The following is a 13,611-nucleotide window of genomic DNA, read 5'->3' on the forward strand; positions in this document are numbered from 1 at the left end:
AGAAAAAAAACATGAATTCCTATGCACACTGCACATATTTTATTTGTAGTGCAAAAACCACTTAAAAACAATACAATAATTAAAATAAAGAACTATTTGAACAAATATAAATTTATTAGTATTTCAATGGGGAGTGTGGGCCTGCTTTTGGCTGATGAGATAGGATTGTTGTTGTTGTTGTTGTTGTTGTTGTGTGCTTTCAAGTTGTTACAGACTTAGGTTAACCCTGAGCGAGGGCCGGGTAAATGACCTTGGAGGGCTGCATCTGGCCCCCAGGCCTTAGTTTGAGGACCCCTGTTCTAGAACATGGCCATACAACCTGAAAAACCTACAACAACCCATTGTTCATATTCCATCTCTCTCCGTCTTAATGGATCTTCTGGGGTTTTTTTAAAGATGGAAGAGACAGGAAACCATGGGAATACTACAGATTGTACATAATATGAATGGTTTATTAATAAGGCAGGGTGGTAGAAAATTCAAGTTCATTCACATATCAAATTATGGTTTTGCATTATGCTATAATATTAAGAATAAAATATACAGTTTGCAAGCTAAGTTATCCATTCCTTTATAAACCTGCTACTCAGTTGACAAATGGATGTATTTTGCATTTATTAATAATATTACACCTCTTGCATGCTTACTGTTTCAGGCATAATCTCACAATTTCATTTTAGCATTTACTCTGGTGAGGGAAGCTCTTCTACGATTCTTGCATTACTAGAGGATGAGATATTGCAAGTATCTCTCTCTTCTATGTGAACGTTGCCCTTATCATAACTGTGAGAGCAAAGGGAATTCTTGTCCTAAATACACATCTAATAAAAGTATGCGTCATTGCTGGAATTCTTAACTGGCTCATTTCAAAACATCTGACGCATTCCTGTAGTGACATCCACGGTTGTGTAAACATGACCTCTAGGAATGAAACAAAAATAATGCCTTCTTTTTGCCATTCTTATGCTCCGATTAAAAGAGACGGTTTTCAGATTTGTTCAAAACTGCACAACAAGGAAAACTGCATCCCTTGGCTCTTTGCAAATTACTCTTAAAACTGCAGCAAATGCAACTGTTATCCAAATGTTGAACTCCAGAATATTTCTTGTACCTTGAAATGCAAGCACATTTCTGGTGCCTTGAAATACTGTGCTGGATCCCAAAAAAATGATCTCATGTTTCTATTATGCAAGCAGTCTCCAATTACTGTTATCATTCTCAGCATCATTGCGCTCTGTAATGAGTTACACTAAGGCCGGCCTGCAGAGCTTATGACCCATCAAACTAAAACTTCAGATTCTGCTGTTTTCAGAAGGTTTACCATGACTCTGGGGGGCCAACATATACCACTGGTTAGAGCAGAACTCTGTGATGCAACCTGTTAGCATGGAGGTTGCATGGAGGTTGCAGTGCGGAGATGTGTCCTGCAAATGTAGCAAGAACCCCCTGAGTCTATGTAAAATAAGCAATAAATCATGTATCTTAAAAATATAAACGAAAAGTTTTCATGAGTTATGTTGTATCCCCATATATTTTGTTACTACAATTTATGTATGTGACCGTATATCTTATAAAGGAATGGCTTAACTTCTGGTTTGCTAGTCAAACTGAATTACTGTGTGGTGAAATAATGCATGTCTAAAAATGTGTCACCAATATGAAATGTTTGGAACGTTCTGGATAAGAGGCGATATAGGACCATATTTGTATCCATTCCTCTACCAAACCTATCATGGGATTTTCCTGGGAAGGAGATTTGTCTCTGCCATCCTCCGGGACTGACAGAATGGATCTCCCCAAGGACTTCCTGTGGATTTCCGTGACCAGGCAGGAATTTGAACCCTGGTTTCCAGAATTGTAGTTCAATGCTCAAACCATTACACTACACTAGCTCTCTACTAAGGCAATTATAAAAGGACAAGGCCTACATCCAGTTATCTGCATCAACCAGAGTAGATTACGATCAATGGACTTTTTTACCATAATAAGGGACTTGGGGCAGCTCACAAAAGCACTCAAGGTGCAACATACAAAATACAATAAGTGTCCAAACAATAACACAATAACAGTAACAGTAACAACAGCATAAAACCAAAAACTTCATTTATTAAAAACCAATAAAATACAACAGTAGCTGCAGATACAAAAAACAAATTGCCATCAATATCAGTCTGCAAGTGCAAGGAGAAATAATCAACTAAGTCCTCAATATAAACCATTCCTAAATGAAGTCAAAGGCCTGTTTGAAGAGCCATGTCTTCAAATTGGTTTGAAACACTTGAAGAGTGGGGGCTAATCTGATATCTTTGGGGAGGGCATACCAAAGCCAGAGGGCCACTACAGAAAAGTCCCCCTCTCTCGTATCCACCAGCTGTGCTTGAGACGGAGGTGGGACCGAGAAGACAGCCTTCCCAGCAGATCTCAGGTCCTGCACCAGTTCATAGAAGGAGATGCAGTCTCAAAGATAGGCTGGACTTGAAGCATGTAGGGCTTTATAGGTGATAACCTATAGGTTGCGTTTTGAGGCCTTGGCCTTTGTAAGCCACATCGAGTCCTTTGGGAGATGCTAGGGGGGTACAAATAAAGTTAATAATACTAATACTAATAATAATAATAATAATAACCCGCACTCTGAATTGAGTCCAAAAACTTATCAGCCCACAACTCAGCACTCATTCAATTCTATTTAATTTAGGAGTACCCCCTTGTTTCAGGTCTTAAGGTTGAAAACCTTATACTGTACCAAATATACACAAGAGTGATGATCAGAATAGCATTAGAATATCTCTAGTCAATGTAAGGCAATGGCATCATTTACCACTTAGGGATTGTTTGTGATTCTCTTCTCCTGCATGAAATCATTCTAGATTTTATCCACTGATCTTAAACAGCAGCCCCACACATTGATATAAGAGTATTATTTGGATAATCAAGATGTCCACCAATCGAGACTGAATTTAAATAACCTAGTAGAAAGAAACTTATCTTCACTAGGGGTTTGCCAAGTGTGCTGATAAAACCACAGATTTTTGTTGTCTGGAACAGATGGTCAAATCAGAAGGTAATACAATCCTTACAATCTCATAGGAACTAAGAAAACATGGACATCGATATATCAAAGACATATTTCCATGCAGCACCTGGGACCTGAACTCATGTCTCACCTATTTTTAGTACTGTCATCCCTAAAGTAGTTCACAACTTAAGAGAGCCACTTTTTAAAATTATGTTGTTAATTATTCTCAAATCTGAAGTATTAGAACTAAATCACTCTTGCGTTGCTAAAGATGACCATATCCTGATCATTACTAACCATTTTAGTAGTAAAAAATTGTCTTTGGGCACAGAGTTTTTTCATGACATTGTACTAGTTAAAAAACTGAAAACACTTTCCTCTCCTTATCTTTAAACTAGCTTTGATTTCTAAACAGAAGTATCCATTCATAGAAGAAAGTTACAATCTAAAGGATATCTCAAAGGATAAACACATAGGAAGCTGTTTTATGTCCGTCAGATTATTTCACATCTAGCTTAGCACTGTTTTCCCTGAATAAAAATGGTTCTCCAGAGCTTCAGGTATCAGTATTTCCAAGTCTCCGGTTTATCATAATCTGAAGAACGTCTTCCAACTTTAGCTTTGAGCCTTTCCTACTGATTTGTGGGGGTTATTCTAAGGTAAGTGTATTTATGATTGATAAAATGCCAGTGAAGAATAAATCTCTCCCAAGTCTACCCTATAACTTCTAAAATTTTCAAGAATCCCCTCGCTTGAGAAATAAAGATATTTCACAAATTTATTCAATTATTCTTATCATTTAAAAAAAATCTGTACCTGTTCTCATTAAAACAGAGTGAACCTTTCTAAAATACCAGAGGGGGTATTTTAGACCCTAGAATTTGAGACTTATAATTCACCCACATCCAGAGAGCATTCTAAACCTAACCAACAATGGACCTAGATCAAACTTGGTATGCAAACCTGACATGCCCAACTTCGAATACTGGTGGGGTTTGCGGGGAATGACCCACCAGGCTTGGAGTTGTAATTCACCCTTCATTAAGAGAGCACTCTGAAACCCACCAATGATGAATCTGGACCACACTTGGCCACAAAACCTCCATGACGAACAGAAAATACTGGCGGGAATATGGGGACTGACCCACCATGGTGGGAGTTGTAGTTCAGAGAGCAATGTGAACCCAAACAACGATGGATCTTCTAGACCAGTGGTTCTCAACCTGTGAGTCCCCTGGTGTTTTGGCCTACAACTCCCGGAAATCCCGGCCAGTTTACCACCTGTTAGGATTTCTGGGAGTTGAAAGCCAAAACATCTGGGGACCCACAGGTTGAGAACCACTGTTCTTGACCAATCTTGTCATAAATGGCCAACTTTGAATACTAGTGGAGTTTGGAAAGATTGACCTTGAATTGTAGGAGTTGAGGTTCACCTATATCCAGAGCACTATGAACCCATATAATGATGGATCTGGACCAAAACTGGCACACATACTCAACATGCACATCTTTGAAAACTGGTGGGGTTTGAAGGGAACCCCGGTCTAAAAAAAGCTGTGAACCCAAACGACGATGGAGCTGGACCAAATTTGACACACAGACCGGACATGGCCAATTTTGAATATGGGTGAGGAACATTGATAGATTATAGGAGTTGTAGTTTACCCATATTCTTATGCATTTTCTAATGTGTTCATTCTTAAAATCCAAAAGCCAACAATGAATACTTTGTGTGTTTATCAAGAAGTCCTATTATAATCCGGGTATTGCTGGGTACCTAAGCTAGTATTAAATAAATAGCAAATCTAATACAAAGAGGACACAAAATTTGGTGCTTGGTCAGCAGTAATTATTAATTTACAGGGGGTCTCCAAAATTAGCTTTACCCACGACTCTAGTATTTTATTAAATAAATCAGAAATTTATTCAAATAAACATACTTTATAGATAAAGCAATTGCTGTAACCTTTCAGAAAGAGAATGGAGGGCTACAACAAAGAAGTGGTGTTATGTCCACTGTGCTACACAAATTGTTTGGAATCAAAATCATCTTATTTCTTATGGAAGTTATTTGAATCCTGTCTTGCCCAAGGCAACACTTTATCTGTCTGTCTGCACCTGTAAATAACTGGAAAAGATATCTGTCCCAAAGAAATTGAAAAATTAATTTGTTTTGCTTTCTGCAAATCCAACAATATTATCACTACATTCATCTAAAGCAGAGCTTTCCAAATGTATTTGACATGCTGCTTCTTTAAAAAATATATAGAAAATTAAGATAATAAAGAATTATATTAAAATGAAAATTACAAATAACATTACAATCATAAATGAGAAAGATGAATCTGGTGGGCTGCTATCAACTTGTTAATGTTCAACTATATTATCAGCAGCATGAATTAAAATTTTTAAATACTTATTGAACTTACACTATTATTAACTGCCTGTCATACAATTCAGAAATTATCTAAATTAGATTTCATACATGTGCATCATGATCACCTGTCAACACATGTTTTTAAGACCTGCCAGCAGACTTGAGAACTGATTGGTTATAACTTGCATTTTGTGTGATCATTTGGAAAACTAAATAGTCACTATGACTTTAACAATATGTTACACAATAGATAATACATGTATAAACCATTTTTCAAAATTTTCACCTCTTCTTCATGTTTCCACTGTCTCCTTATTTTTATTAAATGCCCACCGATTACACCCCAGTCTATTACTGCACCCCTGGATTGGTCCAACACCCCAACAGGGGCAATAGGAGCCATGGTGGCACAATGGTTTAAACTCGTGTGCCGCTGAACTGCTGACATGAAGGTTGGCAGTTTGAATCCGCGAGATAGGGTGAGCTCTCAACTGTCAGTTCCAGTTCCTGCCAACCTAGCAGTTCAAAAATATGCACATGTGAGTAGACAAATAAGTATTGTTTCTGCGGGAAAAGACAAAAGAGAAGCTCCAAAGCAATCTTGCTGGCCACATAACCAGAAGGTGACAACGCAGGCTCCTCGGCTTGAAAAGAAAGAAAGAAAGAAAGAAAGAGCACCTCCCCAGGGCCAGAGATGAGCACTACCTCCAGGAAGCCCGAATTGAAAGGAGAAGCCTCTATCTTTGTCTGTGTGTCTCATTTGTATTTGACTGGAAAGGCATTGAATGTTTACCTATGTAAATGCTGTAATCCGCTCTGAGTCCTCTAGGGGAGAAGGGTAAAATATAAATAAAGTGTATTGTTGTTGTTGTTGTTTTATTGACACAAAACATAATATGACACAGTAAATGAGAGATATATGCTGGATTTCATATCACAAAATCACAAGTTGAACACTTCTTAAGAGTTTAGGACTGTGTGATGTATTTTCGAATGATGCGCACAAATCCAACTAAGGTGGTCTTTTGCAGTTGACAGATCATGATTTTGTCAATGTTTATTGTTTTCAAATGCTGGCTGAAATCTGTTGGCACGGCAACCAGTGTGCCAATGACCACTGGGACCACCTGTACTGGTTTATGCCAGAGCCTTTTCAGTTCGATTTTGAGGTCCTGATAACGGCTGAGTTTTTCCTGTTGTCTTTTGTCAATTCGACTGTCACCTGGTATGGCAACATCAATAATCAACATTTTTTTTCTTTTCCACAATGGTGATGTCTGGTGTATTGTGTTTCAGAACTTTGTCAGTCTGGATTTGAAAGTCCCACAGTATTTTTGCATGTTCATTTTCCACTACCTTTGCAGGTTTATGATCCCACCAGTTCTGCCAGGTGGTACTTGTGACATAAGTTTCAATGAATCATTTGGGCCACATAGTTGTGCCTCTGTTTGTAGTCTGTCTGTGCGATTTTCTTGCAGCAGCTGAGGATATGATCAATGGTTTCATCAGCTTCCTTGCACAGTCTGATTTTTGGGTCATCAGCTGATTTTTCGATCCTGGCCTTAATTACATTTGTTCTGATGGCTTGCTCCTGGGCTGCATGAATCAGACCTTCTGTCTCCTTCTTCAGTGTTCATTCGTGAGCCATAATCAGGTCTTCTCCTTTTGTCAAGGAACTGCCCATGCAATGCTTTGTTGTGTCAGCTGTCAACTCTGGTTTGTAGTGCAGTTTTATTATACTGATTCTTTGTCTGCTGTGCTTTGAGAAGTTTCTGATTATTGACTTCAATCAAAGCAGGTTCTTCGCTTTCCTCTACATATTCTGCCAGGGCGTGTTTTTCTTCTTTGCTTGTTTTACTTGTAAAAGTCTTCTGCCACCAGACCTTCTGCCACCAGACCTTCTAGGCAGATATAGCTGATCAACATCACTGCAAAGATGCAGTGAATAATGGATGGTCATGAGTTTTCATGTTTTTTCTGTTCAAATTGTCCAGTTTTGCCTGATTCCAGTTTATAATGGCAGCAGTATATGCTATGACAGGTATGGCCCAGGAGTTTATGGCCTTGATGGTATTGACTTCATTGAGCTTTCTTTTGAAAAAATTTTTAACCCTTTGAATGTATTATTTGCTGACCACAGTTTTCACATGTTCATGTTTGATGCTGTCCAGCTGTAGTATAGAAAATTTGAAGTTTCATCCTTTTAGCACACATTCCCACAACTTCAATATACTGCAAGTGATTCCATTACGAATCAGGAGTTTCTGGGAAGTTACTTTTTTCAAGTGGCAATAAACAGAGCCATGTGTGGAGGACAATAATTAAATTAGTTTTCCATATTGCAATGCTGGGTTTCCATTGCAATGCTAGAAATGGATGCTATGGACTTAGATACTGTTTGGAAATGTCTGAAAACCACTTGTGACTAGTACTATATATTATGGCCCCAGCATGAAGAAGACACCATACAGCGGATGTTTCTAGAAGTTCCTACACTATAAAAATAACACATTCATTGGGTTTCTTGTTCCTACAATATCAGTTCTGTACAGTGTATGTAGAGGTGCATATGCACGCTTACTTCCTGTTTGTCAACTTTTATTTTATTAATGTTTAAATGCCAGTCATTTTTTTGTGGTAAGTATTTCTCCAGAATGCACAGCCACAAGGAATTTACCACATCCTGGAGATGTTTGCTATCCAATGGGTCTCCAGGATATGGTGACCACCGCAACTCAATAAAAAAAGAAAAAGCTCACCACATGAAAATTATGGTCTCATGGTGGCATTACTATATCAAAATGACACCAGGATCTGACATGAAAGGAACTCTGTTCCTACCTTCTACTCCACATGCAGACTCGATGCACAGAGGTCCTGCTGGCTCAACCACACACTACCATATGTCCCATTGATCCAGCTTAGTTCCACACTTCTTTCAATATGCTCAGTTTACATATGGCAGGAAGGATATCAAAGAGGGCTAAGTGTTACTTGTTTGGCCCTCAAATCCCCCAGTTTCTAAATGACATGACAGTGCAAGATGAGGATGTCGGGAGCTGTGGTCTAAAAAATAAGTTCTCAAACTTTTGTTACACAGAGTACATGCTTTCATGATCTGAACTGCTGGCTCCAGAATTACCAAATGTGTAAGTATAGCTAGTTAACTGTGAATAATAGCCATAATAAATATTCTGTTCTAAATTCAATAGCAAATAATAAATATTATATTCTAAACTCAATTGTTACTCCCAACTAGAGAAGATTTGCTAAATAAATGGGAACATAGATAACTCAGCATATCCATAAATTCTAGTAGTTCAAAGGTCTTCTCCAACTGTGACTAGCTATTTCAGTCTTTACTAGAAAATCTCCAGTGAGGAAATCGTGGTGGTGGTGGTGGTGGGGGGGGGGGTATTACAATATCTGCAGGAAACCACTGTATTTGTGCACTTTTGCAGCTGCAGGACAAAAAGGAACATCGCCTCCTTCTATACCAGTCCCTTGAGGCAGAAAGGGTGGAAACCACAGCTCCTGCCCTACAGAGTAAAGCATCCAATATTAATCTTAGCTTGGATCTTAAGGAATTCACATCAAAATGCAAATATATTGCTGTAATAACATAAGCATCAACAGCGGATGCTTAGATTCATAAAATTACTATTTCTTACACACTAAAGATGGCTTATTTGTTGTCTGGGCTGAAATGAAATTCACTAGATGACAGTTTCTCCTCGGCAAAAGTATTTTATGTATTTCTACTTCCTTACACATTCCAGAAGCCAGACATTCTAGCCAAAATTTATTGCGTTTGTTTCCATATGTAAATGTTGAAACAAATAGAAGTGTATACCTCAGGCTATGCAAAGTAAAGTTCTGTGTGGGACATCTGGAGGCCAGACCTCAAGAGCTGCTTTCAGTGCAGGAACAAGCTAAAAGAGCACCCCATGCTAGCCAGTTGGAGCACAGCAAACCAGTTCTTCCCTACCTGCCACATATTTGCATACAGCTGCATATTACTAGTATTATTATTGCTCTGTTAAATTATATAATGCCATCAATATATATATGGTACTTTATATGTGTTTCTATAACACTGTGACAATGCTATGCTAATGCTATGTGTCTTTCTAGGGTGCAGAATTACCTCAAGAACTTTCTTTCCTGAAGAAAGCAAAAATCAATGCTTTCTAGTGTCCTTAGGACTAGAAAGACAGGCTTGCATAGAGGAAGTGAGGAAGAGAGATAAAGGTAAGGTAAAGGTTTTCCCCTGACATTAAGTCCAGTTGTGTCCGACTCTGGGGGTTGGTGCTCATCTCCATTTCTAAGTCGAAGAGCCGGCACTGTTTGTAGACTCCTCCAAGATCATGTGGCCAGCATGACTGCATGGAGCACTGTTACCTTCCTGCTGAAGCGGTACCTATTGATCTACTCAGATTTGCATGTTTTCGAACTGCTAGGCTGGCAGAAGCTGGGGCTGACAGCGGAAGCTCATACTGCTCCCCAGATTCGAACCTGTGACCTTTCGGTCAACAAGTTTAGCAGCTCAGCAGTTTAATCCATTGCGCCACCGGAAGAGAACAGGAAGTCATTTATTCTGATGCAAGGGTAGAGATCCACTCCCCTGCATAGCCTCTTGCACTCTTTCATGACCAGCAAAAATAAAAAAAAATAAACATACAAATGGCAGGACTCAATTTTTATTTGGGTTACTTTTCACCAATAATTTTTCTAACCCCTTTTATTTAATTTATTTAATTTTGCCCCACAATGTTATGCCTCCCTTGAGGAGTGCCACAGGCACTATCATGTCTGTACGTACTGCACTCATCCTTTTTTAAGTGTTCCAGAGCTATTCTGATGCAGCCCGGGAGCCCTTTGGCTATCTACACATCTAGCCAGGCCAAAGGTGCATCAAGGCCACAGCTAATGCATTGACACCAGCAAATAGCCAATGATGCAGCAGTGAGTCCATTGGAGGTATGAATTATCTGGGCCCAATCAGATCCAGCTGTTCAAAACTGTAGGATCACTGTGGAACTTCCTGGAAACTGCAAAGTAAATCCCACAAGTCATAGGGAATCCACTTTAAAAGGGAGCCCTCTGTGGTTAAACTGCAGAGCTGCTAAATTTGCTGCCTGAAAGGTTGGTGGTTCAAATTTGGGGAGCACAGTGAGCTCCTGCTGTTAGCCCCAGCTTCTGCCAACCTAGCAGTTAAAACATGCAATTGTGAGTAGATCAATAGGTACCGCTCCAGCGGGAAGTTAATGGCGCTCCATGAAGTCATGCCGGCCACATGACCTTGGAGGCATATATGGACAATGCTGGCTCATTGGCTTAGAAATGGAGATGAGCACCACCCACAGAGTTGGACACAACTAACTTAAAGTCAAAGAGAAACTTTTACCTTTACCTACCACGTTAAAGGCTGGGTGCAGCAGTTCACAGACCATGTTTTATAGATTATGGCAAAGCCTTTGATTGTATTGATCATGGAAAATCATTATTCCCTCTAAAAGAAATGAGTGCACCATAACATCTGATTATCCTGACGTGTAACCATTACTTTGGACAACAGGTCACTGTCAGGGAACAAGATGGGAAAGCAACTTTCCAATTAGCCAGGGAGTCAGAGAGGTCTGCATTTTATCACAAATTACTGTTCTTTCCCCCAGTTTTCATGTCTCCTTCCTCTGAATCTAATCATGCTTTCAATATTAAATGTTCAGTAAAGGAATTAAAAAGATGGTGTGATAAAATGCAGAACATTTTAATGACCCACATTACTTGTAAAAAATAAGAAATACCTGTAAATAACGGACGATAGCTAAGGACGAATGTGCAAAAGCAGTTATATATTAGGAAGATTAAAAAATGACTGCAGATTATTTACGTAACTCCGATTCTGAAAATACTTAACAATTTATTATAACTAGATTGGGTCATTAATCAAAATAGAGACTATAATCAAGGAATCAGAAGATTAAGACTTGGAAAGCCAGCCATGAAATAACCAAATAACATCCTCAAGTACAAAAACATATTATTCAGTACCGAAGTCAAAACTATCCAGGCCATGGTATTTTTAGTTTCTATGTATGATTTGCAAGCTGAAAAGTGAAGGCCTTTCCACACAGCCATATAACCCAGAATACCAATGCAGAAAATCACACTGTATCTGATTTGAACTGGGTTATCTGAGTCCACACTGCCATATTTTCCAGTTCAAAACAGAAAATGTGGGATTTTATTCAGCTGTGTGGAAAGGGCCTTAGATGAAGAAAATCAATTCATTTGAAATGTGGTGCCAGAGAAAAATTATATGGACTGCCAAATAGACAAATACACGGACCTTTGACAAATCAGGTCTGAACTTTCTCTAGGAACCAAGATAACTACATGGCTGCATCATGAGATGAAGTGCTCACTGCAAGATGATAACGCACAATAAAGTGGAAGTCAGTAGGAAAGAGGAAGGCTACATTACAGGTGGGTTGATTAAATTGAGGAAGTTTGGGTGTGCATTAACTGAGCTGGGGCTTTTGGAGATCTCTCATTAATAGAGTTAGCACAGTACAAAGAAGACAAGATGGCAAGTAACAACAATGAATCCCACCTCTATACAAGATGAAATTTCCAAGTGGGAAGCCACTTGCAGATATTAACTGATAGCGGGGACTCATGACGTGTTTAACATCACCTAAATTCTCTCTCTCCTCTGAAACCAATATTGTGTAAAATTAAGTTTTTATAAATAAATAGCAACCTTAATCCCAAAAGAACTTCTCAAAAACTCTTAAATCCTGAGGAGAAAAAGCTTACTCCATGCTGAAAACAAATCTGTTATGTTGTGTAGTTTTCTTTGGTATGAAATAATACATTCCCTTACTAGGTCCTAAATAAGAATGTACAAAGGGTTGAAATAGGGTATTTTTGGCAACTAAGCCGTACATGGGTGTGTGTATTTCTCAGGCCATGAATGGGCTACATAAACCTCGAACAGTGGTTCTCAACCTGAGGGTCCCCAGGTATTTTGGCCTAAAAACTCCCAGAAATCCCAGCCAGTTTACCAGCTGTTAGTATTTCTGGGAGTTGAAGGCCAAAACATCTGGAGACCCACAGATTGAGAACTACGGCCCAGAACATGCAAGAACAAGAACTATTTTAAACTGGGGGATAGGTGCAACCAGAAAGGGAAACGGCTGCACTGTGCACATGTCTACTTACGTTTGGTACACCTCTGAGAGCCTGGAGCTTTGCTCCAGCCGTGACAGCACCGCCCTCCACAGACGTTCACCCTGAAGCAACAGTAAAGAAAGAAATATCAGCAACCAGGTGCAGCATAGTCTGATATACCCAGATGCAATTCAACAACACATTCCACCCACTACCCTCATATGGGGGACTGAGGCTCGTTCCACACAGCTGAATAAAAACCCACATTTTCTGCTTTGAACTGGGATATATGGCAGTGTGGACTCAGATATCCCAGTTCAAAGCAAATATTGTGGGATTTTCTGCTTTGATATTCTGGGATATAGGGCTGTGTAGAAGGGCCCTGAGATGTCTAAGAAAAAAAGTTGTTCCTCACATCCAAGCACAGGTGAGGTGGAATGGTCTGAAAGAAAGGAGGAGAAAACTATAACAGATTGAAGGAGGAAAGTCTTAGCAGACACAAGCGAATTGTAATGAAAAGTCTATGAGCTGGCAAGAGGAAGGGAGTTTAAAGCCTGAGGGAGGGAGAGTAATTATAAATGTTCTAAATAAGAATAGGCACTCATTGTTCTTTTAGCATTCCAGCCTCCAGCTCTTAACAGAAGAAAATAGGTCTTCCTTGGCTTATCGTGCTTCCTAATAGGGAGTGGAGAGTTTCTTTGCCTATGGTTATCTCACTTTTATTACATGTGACCTAAAGGAGCATCCCTCTTGGCTGCATAAGCATGAGAAAGAACACAGACATCCAAGTGTCTCAGCTGTTTACATTCTCTTCACCTTTCCAAAGATGAGGCCCTAACGCATATCTTCCCTATTCACAGTAGGAGGAAGACAGCTAGCTCTTCTTGTTGGGGAAAGGGAAACAAAGACCTAAGGAAGTAGTATCCAAACTGTCAGGGAATTCAGACCAGCTCCCCCATTGCACAAGAAGTTTCCCTCTTGCATGGGCCACATTAAGAGAAGTCACATTCCAAGAGTAGATGAGACCAAAACGTCAATATAA

General features: G+C 39.3%; 1 protein-coding gene across 5 annotated transcripts in view; it reads right to left on the reverse strand.

The window, feature by feature from the left end:
• The window catches only part of LTBP1 (latent transforming growth factor beta binding protein 1), a 207,327-nt gene that overhangs the window by 186,626 nt on the left and 7,090 nt on the right, over positions 1–13,611 (reverse strand). For all 5 annotated transcript variants that reach the window (XM_067464429.1, XM_060754008.2, XM_067464424.1 and 2 more), the window contains exon 2: positions 12,621–12,691. In XM_067464429.1, coding sequence (XP_067320530.1) covers positions 12,621–12,691 — 71 coding nt within the window. The remainder of the gene's footprint in view (positions 1–12,620; positions 12,692–13,611) is intronic.

This window comes from Anolis sagrei, chromosome 1 (assembly GCF_037176765.1).
Source record: "Anolis sagrei isolate rAnoSag1 chromosome 1, rAnoSag1.mat, whole genome shotgun sequence".
Classification (NCBI taxonomy): Eukaryota; Metazoa; Chordata; class Lepidosauria; order Squamata; family Dactyloidae; genus Anolis; species Anolis sagrei.